General features: G+C 35.1%; 4 protein-coding genes across 4 annotated transcripts; all 4 read right to left on the bottom strand.

Annotated features, from left to right (window-relative positions):
- Positions 1-680: 680 nt before the first annotated feature.
- Positions 681-3,018, bottom strand: Ugt37D1 (UDP-glycosyltransferase family 37 member D1). Its single transcript, XM_068284404.1, has 4 exons — positions 2,879-3,018; positions 2,559-2,637; positions 1,760-2,490; positions 681-1,689 (listed from the first exon to the last, which is right to left on the bottom strand). The coding sequence occupies exons 3-4, from the start codon at positions 2,461-2,463 to the stop codon at positions 783-785; spliced, it is 1,611 nt and encodes a 536-aa protein (XP_068140505.1). The 5' UTR covers positions 2,464-2,490; positions 2,559-2,637; positions 2,879-3,018; the 3' UTR covers positions 681-782.
- A 1,307-nt stretch (positions 3,019-4,325) lies between these two features.
- Positions 4,326-6,386, bottom strand: Ugt37E1 (UDP-glycosyltransferase family 37 member E1). The gene is made up of 2 exons (XM_068284437.1): positions 5,666-6,386; positions 4,326-5,601 (listed from the first exon to the last, which is right to left on the bottom strand). Exons 1-2 carry the CDS (start codon positions 6,367-6,369, stop codon positions 4,677-4,679), a joined length of 1,629 nt encoding a protein of 542 aa, XP_068140538.1. The 5' UTR covers positions 6,370-6,386; the 3' UTR covers positions 4,326-4,676.
- A 1,824-nt stretch (positions 6,387-8,210) lies between these two features.
- Positions 8,211-9,960, bottom strand: Ugt37C2 (UDP-glycosyltransferase family 37 member C2). Its single transcript, XM_068284959.1, has one exon. It carries the CDS (start codon positions 9,913-9,915, stop codon positions 8,311-8,313), a length of 1,605 nt encoding a protein of 534 aa, XP_068141060.1. The 5' UTR covers positions 9,916-9,960; the 3' UTR covers positions 8,211-8,310.
- An 808-nt stretch (positions 9,961-10,768) lies between these two features.
- Positions 10,769-12,503, bottom strand: LOC137573096 (cytochrome b5-related protein). Its single transcript, XM_068284960.1, has 4 exons — positions 12,252-12,503; positions 11,859-12,189; positions 11,418-11,800; positions 10,769-11,356 (listed from the first exon to the last, which is right to left on the bottom strand). Exons 1-4 carry the CDS (start codon positions 12,353-12,355, stop codon positions 10,843-10,845), a joined length of 1,332 nt encoding a protein of 443 aa, XP_068141061.1. The 5' UTR covers positions 12,356-12,503; the 3' UTR covers positions 10,769-10,842.
- Positions 12,504-13,239: the final 736 nt, after the last annotated feature.

Here is a 13,239-nt window from a genome sequence, read left to right as displayed (position 1 = left end):
AGTTTCCAAATGATAAGGGATTCCTATAATTTTAGTTATAGATAAGAGTGTGTTCAATTCGACAGCTCTATCATATAATGGCTCCATCTGTATTTCGTATATTTAAGTACCTTGTTTGCTATTTTATTTTATTATTCGTCTCCATAATTGTGATGAAAAATTTCCAAACGCTTCCCAAAATATTTTGTTAATTATCATAAGTATGAACAATTTTGCAAGTAAATAACATTTGCCAAAGCATTTTCGATGTGTGACAAAAAATATCGCCTATTTTCCCATTGTGCAGAGGTTGCTAAATAGCCCGGTCAACAACCACTTTAAGATCCACTTAGCTGATACACTAACCTGCTGCGTTATTTATTAGCTAATATTGCAACCCAAAACGTAATTATGGGAAATTCGGTTTGCATTTCAAGTGGTTTCAAAAAACATCACCGCAAATGGATTATTTCAAATTGTAAACATTTAAAATTTTATTAAAATTTTATGGCGTGTCGAAGCAGCCGTTTAACCCGGATTGAAAAAGTGGAATAAAAATTCATAGATGTATTTTTTAAAAATCAATTACCAAGTCATAAAGATATAAATGGTTAGAATATTAACAATTTATATCATAACACAACAAAATTTAGCCTAAAATACTTACTTTAATTTGTATTATTAGTTATATAACAGAACAATTTTTTTTTTCTAAGTATTTTCAAATAAATTTTATTAATAAATATACAAATATACAGGTGTTAAGCTATTAAAAGTTGTCATATTTGCCTACCTATTGCTTCTTAACCTTCTTCTGAGTGACTTTTTTTCGATTTGCCGCAACATTTGCGCCACAAATATGTCCACACGACCTTATTAATAAGAATCACGATAACAAGAACAACTACCAAGAGGGCATAGATGTCCAAGTTATTGCTGGCAATGTAGCCCATGTGAACCAGTGGGCTTTGGATATGTGGAGCACCATGATGACGTAGCACATATTCTGTCCAATAGATGACCGATTCGCGAGCTGTCATTGGACGATCGCGATAAAGTTTGGAGAAATTTTCCAATTTGGCTGCATAGCTTGGATTATTGAGAATTTCTTTGATACCCGCTGTCAGAGTATCTTCCTCAATTGTCAAGAGATCCAATTTCAGACCGTATCCTGAATCGACAAGCTTGTCAGCATTTCCGGGTTGATCGGCAAAGACGGGTAGAGCCAACATAGGAACACCGTGGTATTGAGCCTCAGACACTCCACCCTTGCCCGCATGGGTGATGAACAATTTAATTTTGGGGTGAGCCAAAATGTCATCTTGTGGCAACCATTTCTTATAAAGTATGTTTGGAGAAGTGCCGGGTAAGTTCTTGAGATCATCCCATTTCCATACAACCTGCTGCTTTAATTTCGACAAGGCTTTAAAGATTTTGCCAATGACATCGGCGTTGATGTGGTCGCCTTTGAGATTGGAGCCCAAACTGAATAGAATGGCACCATGCTTCGACTTGTCAAGGAACTCCTGGATGTCTGTAGGTAGAGGATCGGGCTTATCCTTAACTTGAATGCCGCCGATTTCCACAACACCTGGAACATTTGGTCTGATTGGTCCCTCGCTGATGCCATGGCTATTGCAGAATACAAGGGAAACATTCTTTTTGGCTTCCTCATAGCTGGGAAGTGTGGGATCATCGCCGAAAACACGTCTAATCAAATGAGAAATAAAGATAATTATCGAATTGCAAATAGAAAATAGTTTTTTTTCAGTTTAATTACGTGTAATATCCTTTGAATTGACTTTCCAAGTACCAAGTAAGTGCGCCGAATGACAATCCACTCACATAGTTGGTCAAGCGCAACTTAAAGTCCATAATTTGGCCGGGCTGTACAGCCACATTCATGTTTGGCACACTTGCCGGCAACTCCGGATTTCCTACAATTCCATTCACCATCGCAGCCGGAGGTCCTGACCACGAAACAATTAGTGGAGCATTGAATCGAGCTCCTAGACCCACTTGATAGAGATTGAAAAAGAAACCATTGAACACCAAATCGAATTTGTTATCCTTGTTCAAATAGAGCTCCTTGAATTTTGGATGCTCCAGAACATCCACTTGCTTGGTCAGCAGCAGCGACAATGAGGACAACATTGTCTTCATGGTGGTTACAAAAGATGGCTTCTGTTTGGCCAATGCTGACATCCCATCGTTAAGCAACTTCTCATCCTCGGCACTGAGGGGTATCACAATATGTTTGATACTCTTGTGCGTGACTTTGGGTGGAACAGAACTGACTACGGTTATATTATGACCCTGCTCGGCCAGAGTTTGCATTATAGACATGTGGACTATGAAATGCGATGGACTGTGACTGGTAAAGACACCCAATATATTAGCTCCTTCGATGGTTGGAGGTCCCGAAAAGGTTAATGCCAATAGTAGCAAAAAGCCACCTAGGCTATAGTTCAGAATTTTCGTCATGGTTTATGCCGATGTCGTTAAGTACTTCTGTTTGCCACCAAAATGAAATGTTAACTGCCTGAAATCAACGAAATTCGTTCGTTACTTATACTCACCCTTCAACTGCACTGATAAGAACTGGTTAGATAAGTTATTCCAATCGTTTGCAAGCCGCTAACAAACAAAATATGAGCACTGTAGAGACAAAAACAAAAAATAAAAGAAATTCTCTTGTTATTTCTACATTTTTTATGCAATTTAAAGTTTTCTCTCTATCTCTCTTACGATTTGAACTTTGATTATTAACTACAGACGAATGTTCAGTTGAACAAGTGTGTGGGGGTTGGCAATAACCTAGCATAAGGTCAACTACTCAGCTATATACATACATACATACATGTATGCTCATATGTCTATGTATTTATAGTAAATATACCTCGTCGTATATGTAGAACACAAACAACAACAATTAATGACTAAATCGAAAATGAAACAACAATGAAACAATTCGAAATACAATGCGCGCCCGACACGCGTTAACAGCCGCTGGCTGCGATTTACTGAGAGATCGGAATTTGTTTTCCGACTGGGTGGACAGATGGCAATTTGTTTGACTTCTAGGGAATCTCTCGGAGAGTCATTCTATTTATATATACACACTCTCTCTTAATGGGTGTGTGTCGCTGTATCAACAACAACAACTTGTTAAAACAAATTATTAATTGTAAGTTACTTGGACTTGGTTTCATTCATTTAGTTTTCCTAATGACAGGTGCAAAAGGTTGAACACATTATCTGACCTCATGGCGAAATTGTATGGCGAAATATGTTTGTTGGGCGCCCCATTGATTTAACATAATGTTTTATGAAGATAGTGATAATCATAGGTTTATATTTGTACATATATGCTTCAGATAAGACTCTTTAACTTGGCAATTACAATCACTTGATGTGTATACATATAAATTCGCTCCATATTTTATTCACCAACTATGATACAATTGATTTTATATTGTCATAATCAAAATTATAAACAAAAGTTTCACAAATTATTAAATAAATGTATTACGTGGTGAAGTTTAACTAAGCTTTTTAACCTGTTGATAAAAAAGGACACGTATCACCAATGCCAAAACTCCACGAACTTTGAATATCAAGAAGATTACTATATAATCTTGGGGGGTATACTAAAAATAAACGACGAGGCTTTCTTCCAATTATTTCTTATCACTAGTATATAAGTGCTTACTATGTATAGCATCTTATTTTAGGAGGATAAGACATTTTATGCCTCAAAACATTTGAGTAAATCTCAAAGTTGCGTGTACTTAATTTCAAAGGATTTGTTATAGAAGGAACAGAACTATTCTATTAATATTATATCTTGTCTGTTTATTATATATAGTATTCCCCTTTCCCCATATATCAGTGGAAACAATCTGAAGTCAAAATGATAACAATTGAAAGAAAAAAACGTAACATCAAGATCAAACAAAAAGAAAGACAGCCAAACAATTTGCTTATGTTGCTAGCCTAGAAATACTTATTATTTCTGTCCTATGTATGCCGACTTTATCACTGATTAAAAAGCAAAGCGACTTGGCTCTTAAAATTTTAAAAATATTATTACTTTAGAACTGCATATTAAGAATGAATACATTTAATACCTAATACTAAAACATTACAGAACAAAAGTTCACTTTTTGATAAAGATAAGCTGCGTCATAATGGATTTCATAGTTCTAAGTGGCAATGAAATTTCACTTGAGTACTTTTCATTCTAAATAAATGAAAAGGTATCATGATTTAGCCATATTGTTTGAAATGAAGACCAGAAATCTATACACATACATATAGAAATATTTTTTAAAAAAAGGTTGTACTTAGGCTAAGAATCTTTATTACATTTAAATTTTACATTCGATCTAATGTTTGTCGTTTATACCAAGGTTCCTCATAAGCTTAAGGGTATGCGAAATTCAATGTACTCAAAATTTACTTTTGTTATGTTTGTTGACTTAGTTATAGCTAATAATTATTTGCTGATAATAAATTATGAATAGATAAGCCACATAGGAGCACTTCGATAGGAGTTACCCCAATATAATTCGGTCTTGTCTGTGGCCTTGATTGATCAAATTAAAAAATACGCTAAGCCGTCTTTATTTAATATACATAGTTTTTATTATTTACAGTCATTCAGTTAGTTTTATTTTATCACAAAACTTAAACTTCTAATTTGCTTTTACCTTCTGATAAGAATGGACTTTACCATGCAATAGTCTGGAAACTTTGCGAAATACAAAACGAAGTATTCGAGCCAGGAGCCATATCAATGCGATAATTACAAGTATGAACAATGAGTAGACATCAAGATTATGTCGTGCTATAAAACTCATATGTATCACAGGGCTTTGCAGGTGATAAGCTCCTTTGTGACGTAGCACATACTCGGTCCAGTATACGGCCGTTTGGCGTGCCGTCATTGGCCTATCACGATACAATAACGAGAATTCTCCCACTTTTTCCTTGTACGTCGAATTCTGTAATACCTCTTGAATGGATTTTTCGAAATTTTTCTCAGTCAGGGTCAGTAGTTCTAGAGAGAGGCCAAAACCAGAGGCCACCATAGATGCTGCATTTCCCGGTTGATCGGCAAAAATGGGTAAAGCTAACATTGGAACTCCATGAAACTGGGCTTCCGCCAGGCCACCTTTCCCGGCATGGGTTATGAATAGTTTGGTATTCGGATGGGCCAATATATCATCTTGGGGTAGCCAGTTGTGATAATAAATATTGGAAGCAGATCCTGGGGTCTTTGACAAATCACTCCATTTCCATATCACACGCTGCGGCAGACGTGATAGAACATTATAAATATGTTCAATGATCTCCTCCTTTACATAATCTGTGTCAATGTTAGAACCCAAGCTAAAGAATATAGCTCCATGTGTCGATGCATTGCCCAAGAATTCTGCCAGATCTTTTGGCAGAGGATCTGGTGTATCCTTGATTTGTATGCCACCCAATTCCACAGATTGTGGCACCGATGGTCGTATTGGTCCTTCACTATGGGAATGATAGTTCATGAACAGCATTGATATGCGACGCTTCATATCATTGTAAGTGGGGAAATCTGGATCAACGCCAAACGCTTGCCTGTGAAATACAAAAGAAAATTAATAGAATGATACATTTCGAAGTTAAATGTTTCTCAACTTACTTGTAATAATTATTCATGCGATAATTTAATATCATATTGAGGACTTTAAATAGTGAATAGGTCATTAAGTTTCTCACTCGCAAACGGAAACTCATAGTTTTTTGACCCTTTTCCAAGGCCATATTAAAGTTAGGGACATATGCCGGATCGTTGACATTACCCACCAGGGCATCCAACATCTCGAATGGCACTCCACACCAGTTGACAATAACGGGACAATTCAATTTTGCTGCTATGCCCAGTTGCAAATCGTTCATAAAATAACCAATTATAACTAAGTCAAATTTCACTTGAGGATTGTCATAGATGGACTTTAGTTTTGGATGCACGGCGAATTCATATTGAGAATGAAACATTGAATTTGATTGTGCAAAGCCCTTTGCAAGAGCTACTAGCACATTGGTCTTTTCTTTAGTAACCTTTGACACGCGCTCGTTGAACATTTTCTGGGCTTCCAGGCTTGGTGGCACTACGATCACTGTAATATTCGCATGTGGAGCTAGTTTTGGCTTCAATGCCGCCACCACTGTGATATTATGTCCCCGATCAGCTAAAGCCTTTATCAACGACATATGAACAATCAGATGTGAGGGACTCTCGCTGCCAAAGACGCCCAGAATATTGGCTCCATGACATCCGGGCAATGATGCGAACTGCATTAGCAATAAAGCGCAAAGTGTATACAGAACACCCATTCCGGTCATGATGTGCGTCGGAAGCATTTTCGTATTCAACTAAATATTCCAGTTGAAAAGCTTTTCGTTTTTATAGATATGGCTCGTGATCAGAATACAAAACAAGTCTTTTTATATTAAGAGAGTAAGCGGAGAGTGACTAGTTTACATTGAGACTGATGAAATATTCGCTTTGTGCTCTTTGTATACACTGCATTAAACGGGCATAATCATTTTAGTCAAGCGTTTACCCAAGCCAAAAGAGTAACTAATTTTGTATTTATGTGAGGACAAAAGTCGTCAAACTAGTTACATACTTATCTTGCTGTCATCAGTTCTTCCTTCTATGCGTGGCCAACTATTCATAGGTATGGACAATGTACATATACTTAAAAAAAAATTGTTATAGTTTTGCTATGCAAAGACTTACTAGATAAATAATTAATATTTAATTTTCTTTTGATACTTTATAACTAAATTCCAAAGACAATATCTAACAAAATCGGGTCAAATTAACAAATTTTCAAAGTCAATACTTTCTAAAGGAATTAAAAAAAAAAGGACTTAAAGAATTTGAATACCATTTAAGCTAAAACAACTTACTAAACTTCTCATCATAATTTTTCTAAAAATTTTCTTTGATTGAATTTTTTTTTTTTTTCAATTACTTTTTTACCTCTTAAATCGATTATTTTGGAATCCAATTCAAATTAGCATTTTATTTTTGAAAACTAATTCATAAATAAAATATTAATATTAATAATAGTTCTTAAATTCCAGACACAATCGAAAAAATATTTAAGATTTTTTGTTTATGCTATAAAAACAATCCATTATTATTTACAATAGTTTTCAGAACTTCCCCTCCCATATTTTATTTATAACAATCTCTCCTTAATTTTATCAAAAATCAAGTTTCTGATTTGTTGTTATTGTTTTGTGTTGATGATAAGAATGTTTGGGTGACGAAACAAATAATTTATTCTGCTCTTTCATTGCGGGCAATAAGCATACATTATTTTGAAATAAATAGATAATTGGCTGGAAACTTTCGGCAGTGACCCGCAAAATATTAACAATTGGTTACAATTGGTTTTGTGTATATACATATATGTACATATATTAAAATTTAGTTTTTCACTGATCCAGAATTTTATTCTTTTCTAGGTACAGACTAAAAGTAATAAATACGCTTCTCGTTAACGTATAATAAATGAAAACAAACTAGTAAAACTAATTACACTCGTAATCAATTTTGGAATAAAAAGATTTTTTATTTTACTTTTGCGGGATCAAGCTTAAAAAATCGAGTACATTTTTATTAGAATTTATAATGTAAATTTAAATATTAACACAAATCCAAATAACTCAAAATATTTTACTTTGAGGATAAAATTTTATTAGTCTTTTAAAAAATATTGCAAGTAAAGAAAAACTATTTTTTGTTTAACACAATTTCATTAAAATTTATTAAGTTTTTACTTTATCATTTTTACTTCAATAAAAAAACTCTACATAGTTGAGGAGATTATTTACAGAATTGGTCATTTTAGAGTCACATTTAAGAAATTCGAACAAATAATTTTAACAAACATAAATGCTTAATTTTATAGTTCCAATATGTGATATCTTAAATATATTCATATTATTTATGATCTATTCCACAAAAACAGAGTATATATGTACAATATTTTGATATTTTTGATATTATGTGACCTTCTTTTATGTTGATAAGAAAATTTTAACAATTGCAATTCCACTATCTTCGACGAAACATAGACACCTGTAAGTAGTTTGGGTTTAACTATTTTAATCTCTATCTTATCAACAAAAACTTGTTAAGAAAATGTGACTCATAACAATTTAATCAATTTTTTTTTTTTCATATTTACAATTTATTCCTTAGACTCATGCAGACTAGAATTTAACATACGAACTATACAGATAGAATACACAATATTTTCTCGCAATTCATTGTTTTTTCAGTTTCTTTGAATTCTTTTGTGACGACGCTTTGGCAAAAACTTTGCGTAATACAAATTTAAACGCCAAAGTAGTTAGCAACAAACTTATAATCAATACCGTTATCAGCAAGGCATAAACGTCCAGATTATAGGCAGCTATAGTATTCATGTGTACTCGCGGGCTCTGCAAGTGCGGGGCCCCTTTATGGCGTAGGATGTATTCAGTCCAGTAGACGACCTCCTGACTGGCAGTTAGAGGTCTATCTCTATAGAGGGCGGAGAATTGTCCAACTGCCTGAGCATATTTTTCATTCTCCAAGACCTCACGAAGAGCGACAGCAAAATTCTCCTCCGTTAGTGTCAAGAGATCCAAGCTTAAACCATAGCCAGAATTTTGCATTTTCTCAGCGTTACCCGGTTGGTCGCCGAAAATTGGTAGAGCTACCATGGGTACACCATGATATTGGGCTTCTGTGATGCCCCCTTTACCTGCATGGGTAATGAACAGCTTCGTGTTGGGATGGGCCAAGATATCGTCCTGAGGTAACCACTTTGTGTAGAAAATATTCGCCGACTTGCCTGGCAAATCATCCAAATTTTCCCATTTCCATATCACATTTTGTTTAAGTTTAGATAACACATTGAATATATTTTTATTCAGTTCTGGCTTCACTGCAGAACTCTTAATGTTAGAGCCCATTGAGAGCAGTATAGCGCCATGTTCAGACTTTGACAGAAACTCTTCAATATCTTTGGGTAGCGGATCTGGGGTATCCTTTATTTGTATGCCACCAATCTGTACAGTGGCTGGCACCAAGGGCCTTATAGGTCCCTCGCTGTTCAAATGACAATTTACAAAGACAAGTGATACATTTCGTCTCATTTCAGCCAGAGTGGGAAAATTGCTCTCCTTTCCAAATTGTTCGTTGTAATAGCGAGTTAGGCGTATGTCAAATACATGAAACAAGTAGCTGAATAACCAATCAGAGACATAATTTTGAAGTCTGTGACGGAAACCCATCACTTCACCCTTTGCAACCCCAGTAAATAAACTTGGCACATATGACAATTCTGATGGATTTGCCACATAGCCATCAATAACAGGCATGGGAGCATTCATCCAATCGATTATAACTGGCACTTTCAGTTTGGCTGCCACACCCAATTGGAAATCATTGATAAACCAACCCATTATCATTAGATCGAATTTTGTTTCGTAAATCTGTTGGAACTTCGGATGCGAAAGTAATTCATATTGCGATTCAATCATCACTGTCATGCCACTTAACAGCCGATTCATGGTGTCAAATATTGTATTCTTCTGAGAGGCCATCTCCTTCATTTGATCCTCCAAAATGGCTTCTTGTTCATCGGTAACTGGTATCACAATTACATGTATATCCTTGGACTTTACTTTGGGTTCTAGCATTGAGACCACTGTCACATTGTGACCTGCTTTGGCCAGAGCCTTTGCCACCGACATATGCAATATCAAATGGGATTGACTGTGACTGCTGAAAAGTCCCAGAATGTTTGCCCCCTCAGATGGCGTTGCAAGCACTGCTACTAGCGATAGCACCGCTAGAATCACTGGACGGAATTTCAAACGCATTGTCACACAACTTTTTCGTTCAATGTTTGAATGGAAACTAAGGGAGTGAGGTCTACTTGTGAGCTATTTATACTTCAAAAACGATGTTTACCAAACGCTTCTCTTTAAATGTTTGTCGCTTGGTCGCTCGGTCGATCGGTCGATTGGACGAATTTATTCATTTGTATACTCTTACACTCATAAGAGCACTTACATTTTCCTATTCAACCTAGGATAAAAGAGAATTTTATCCAGTTGGCCTAGAATTTCTCTTAGTCTCTTTAAGTACCTCTTAAAAATGCATTGAATTGTTAAGAACTTATAAGGAGAAAAGATAATATTAGATACTAGAAATATTAAACCTGGAAAATAAACATTTTAACTAAAAATTGTTAGAGCATTGTGAGTACGTCTTAAACTTTTCATTGAAATTTTTAATTTCATCATGATGTTTTTGCTGTATCATACTGATGAATAATTTTTAAATTCAAAAGCTTTTTTTGTTGACATATGTACACCATTTACATATATGTAGTAACTCTGTATATATTCTATAGATTAATCAGTTAAGACCTACCGAAATATTTAGTTCGGTATTTACATACATATATTGCATTAACTAAAGCAACAATTTTGTAATAAGTTTTAAAAATTACTTTTCAAATTAATTAAGGTAGTTTTAAACAATTTCAATTTAGAGACTTTAAATTGTGGAGTTTTTAAGGTTATAACCCTATATAATGACGGCATGAAAGTAATATTATCACATAAAACAAACTGAAAACATAAAAAGAAACATAAACTTGTATAAAAGCTTCACCAAATTAAGAGAGAGGGCAAGCTTTTAGCTTAAGAGTAAAACTTAAGAGAAATATAGAATAATTTATTTATTTGTTTGCCATTCCCTGTAGTCCGGAACCGATTATTAACCTTTTGTGTCTCTAAAACTTACTGAAACATTTTACTGCCTGGCGGCAATAAGTTGGCTTTTAGGCGCAACAATTGCTGACTTTGACCCTTAATATGACCCCAATGACTCATCTCTCGTAGCTCCGTTTTAAATTCCTTCAATGTTAACCTTAATTCTGGATACAGATGCTTAAGAACATTGTGGTCCAAGGTGGGAAAGAGATGATGCAACGCGTGTTCCCCAAATGAGACTAGAACCAAGAGATCTGACCATTTTATATCGGCACGATCAATTATCGTATCCAACTGATATAGACCCCAATCGGGATCCGATCTTTGAGTATCGCCATCATGTAAAATCCGAGGATCATGATGGGCAGCTGTAAGACCTATGAAACCAAAGAGAAAGCTTCCAATACTAACTATACTCAACCAATTAACAATTGCGGAACTGAAGCTCAAATCAGTTGAGATGTACAGGAAAATTGGCAAAGTTAGGCCAATCAGATCGTCCCAGTACATAATATTCACTTTGACTAGCGAATACACCATTCTGCAAGGAAGAATGTTAGAAATATTTATATGAAACTGAAGTCAAACATTTTGGACGTTACCTTTGTACAATTTGAACAAAACTCAATAGGGCATAGATCACTGGCGATATCAATACTGAGATCCAACGTTGAATGGGATTGGCATAGTGTACACTGGGCACCCAGCAAAGGAATGGCTCAAACAAAGACATTTCCAAGTCGTGCAATGAATTCGGATACACATGATGTGATAAGGCATGAGATATGCGCCAATTCCGAAAGTTCATAAGTGATAAGTTAAAGCAATACATTCGCCAATTATCACGCTGATGGAAATAATTATGTGACGCTGTGGCCATATAGCAAAGGGCCCAGCCAGCCAAGATTTTGAACACCAAAGAACCCCAAACGATGGCCAACCAACTAAAGAGAAATACACCGATCAAGATGCCAGTATGAAGTAGCTAAAATTCAAAAGAGTTGACCGTAAACAAAACTTATATCGGAGCTGAATTGACCTACATCTGTTTTCTTTGATGGTTTATAGTTGAGGGTTCTTAGTTTCTCTCGTACTCTCCGCTTGAGGGTCATGTAAAAACCATTCGGTTCAAAGGTAAATCTATAATTACGCGGCTTAGTGGCACTCTTGATTTCAAATTTACTAAGCATTTGTCGTGCTTTCTCGCTAATGTGATGCGATTCAAAGGGTTCGGTTATATCAGTGCCCCGGGTGGTCTCTATCCAGAATGCCCCACCCGGATGATTGGTGGCGAAATCACTTAAATCATAAAGCTTATCTCCAATGCGCCAAAGACCCTCGGCCTCATCGTCCAATTGTTTGCCCTCGAGCCAACTAAAATGAATGCACACACATATCAATTCATCTATAGATCAAGTGTTATGAGATGATCTTACCTCTCATGGCTAACAGGAATACGATTTCTGTAACTAGGATAATTTCTGGATATACCTGATTTCCGCCAAGTCTCTTTTTCCACTTTTTTCGCATTTGGTGCCATTATCACAGAGTTAACTGTCAGTTCTATATTTGTTGAAATCTTATACTATGTACGTGTATACTTATTTTTAAGGTCTCCAAGTCCAAGTTTGATATTTGATATAATTTATATATTATAGCGACCGCATTAAAATGAACCGTTGGCTTTGCTTGCGTATCGCCAAGTGAAGCATTTGCTCTGTTAAACTCAAATCTCAGTATCAAGAGCTTTCATTGTATTCAGCGTTCTCTATTTTGTTTACTCTATCTGTGATTAATTTAATCACTCTCTCTCTCTCTCTCTGCCTCTCTCTCTAGTTTCTCTTGTGTCGGTTATCAAAGTGTGGTTCAAAGTTGTAAGACCAAATACAAATGCGTAAAGGAGCCAAGTGCACTATGCATTATTGAAATGGTAAATAATCTGACCTTAACACATCCCAACTAAAAAATCATATTTACTCCCTCTGTTTTCTAATCAAATTATTTAGAAAAGAAAGGATCTTTGAATACTCTATCCAAAACAAGAACTTCAATATGTTAATAGCAGTTTATGACCCTTGTCCCTTTGTCAAACACCTTAATAATACGGATTGAACATAACTAACCCATTTCCCAAATTTTAGTTCTTAAGCAAACAATTTACTATGTTATAATATTAGGAGATATTTGCAATGCATAACTCAAAAATGCAATCATGTATACTAATGGAATAAGTGGATCATGGACACAAAAATATGTCTTACACAAAAAGATAACCATATCTACATATTTATAGAATTATAGAATTTATTTTTATTGCTATAGTATAAAAGTGTTTTTAACTCAATTCGATTTGTTAGTACTTTTTAGATTTAGTAGCTTATCAACTTTTAGGTGATTCGATCTGTTAGTATTAGAATTATTAGC

This window comes from Drosophila tropicalis, unplaced genomic scaffold, assembly GCF_018151085.1.
Source record: "Drosophila tropicalis isolate 14030-0801.00 unplaced genomic scaffold, ASM1815108v1 contig_393, whole genome shotgun sequence".
NCBI lineage: Eukaryota > Metazoa > Arthropoda > Insecta > Diptera > Drosophilidae > Drosophila > Drosophila tropicalis.
Note: the sequence above shows the minus strand (reverse complement) of the source record. Positions and strands in the feature narration are given on the sequence as shown.

Bases quoted from the DNA above. Each gene is read 5' to 3' on its own strand.
- Ugt37D1 (XM_068284404.1), bottom strand. From the start codon at position 2,463: ATGACGAAAATTCTGAACTATAGCCTAGGTGGCTTTTTGCTACTATTG. The intron at 1,690-1,759 runs GTAATTAAACTG...TCATTTGATTAG, and splicing joins CAATTCAAAGGATATTACAC to ACGTGTTTTCGGCGATGATC.
- Ugt37E1 (XM_068284437.1), bottom strand. From the start codon at position 6,369: ATGACCGGAATGGGTGTTCTGTATACACTTTGCGCTTTATTGCTAATG. The intron at 5,602-5,665 runs GTAAGTTGAGAA...TGTATTTCACAG, and splicing joins CGCATGAATAATTATTACAA to GCAAGCGTTTGGCGTTGATC.
- Ugt37C2 (XM_068284959.1), bottom strand. From the start codon at position 9,915: ATGCGTTTGAAATTCCGTCCAGTGATTCTAGCGGTGCTATCGCTAGTA.
- LOC137573096 (XM_068284960.1), bottom strand. From the start codon at position 12,355: ATGGCACCAAATGCGAAAAAAGTGGAAAAAGAGACTTGGCGGAAATCA. The intron at 12,190-12,251 runs GTAAGATCATCT...CATTCATTTTAG, and splicing joins ATTCCTGTTAGCCATGAGAG to TTGGCTCGAGGGCAAACAAT. The intron at 11,801-11,858 runs GTAGGTCAATTC...TTTGAATTTTAG, and splicing joins AACCATCAAAGAAAACAGAT to CTACTTCATACTGGCATCTT.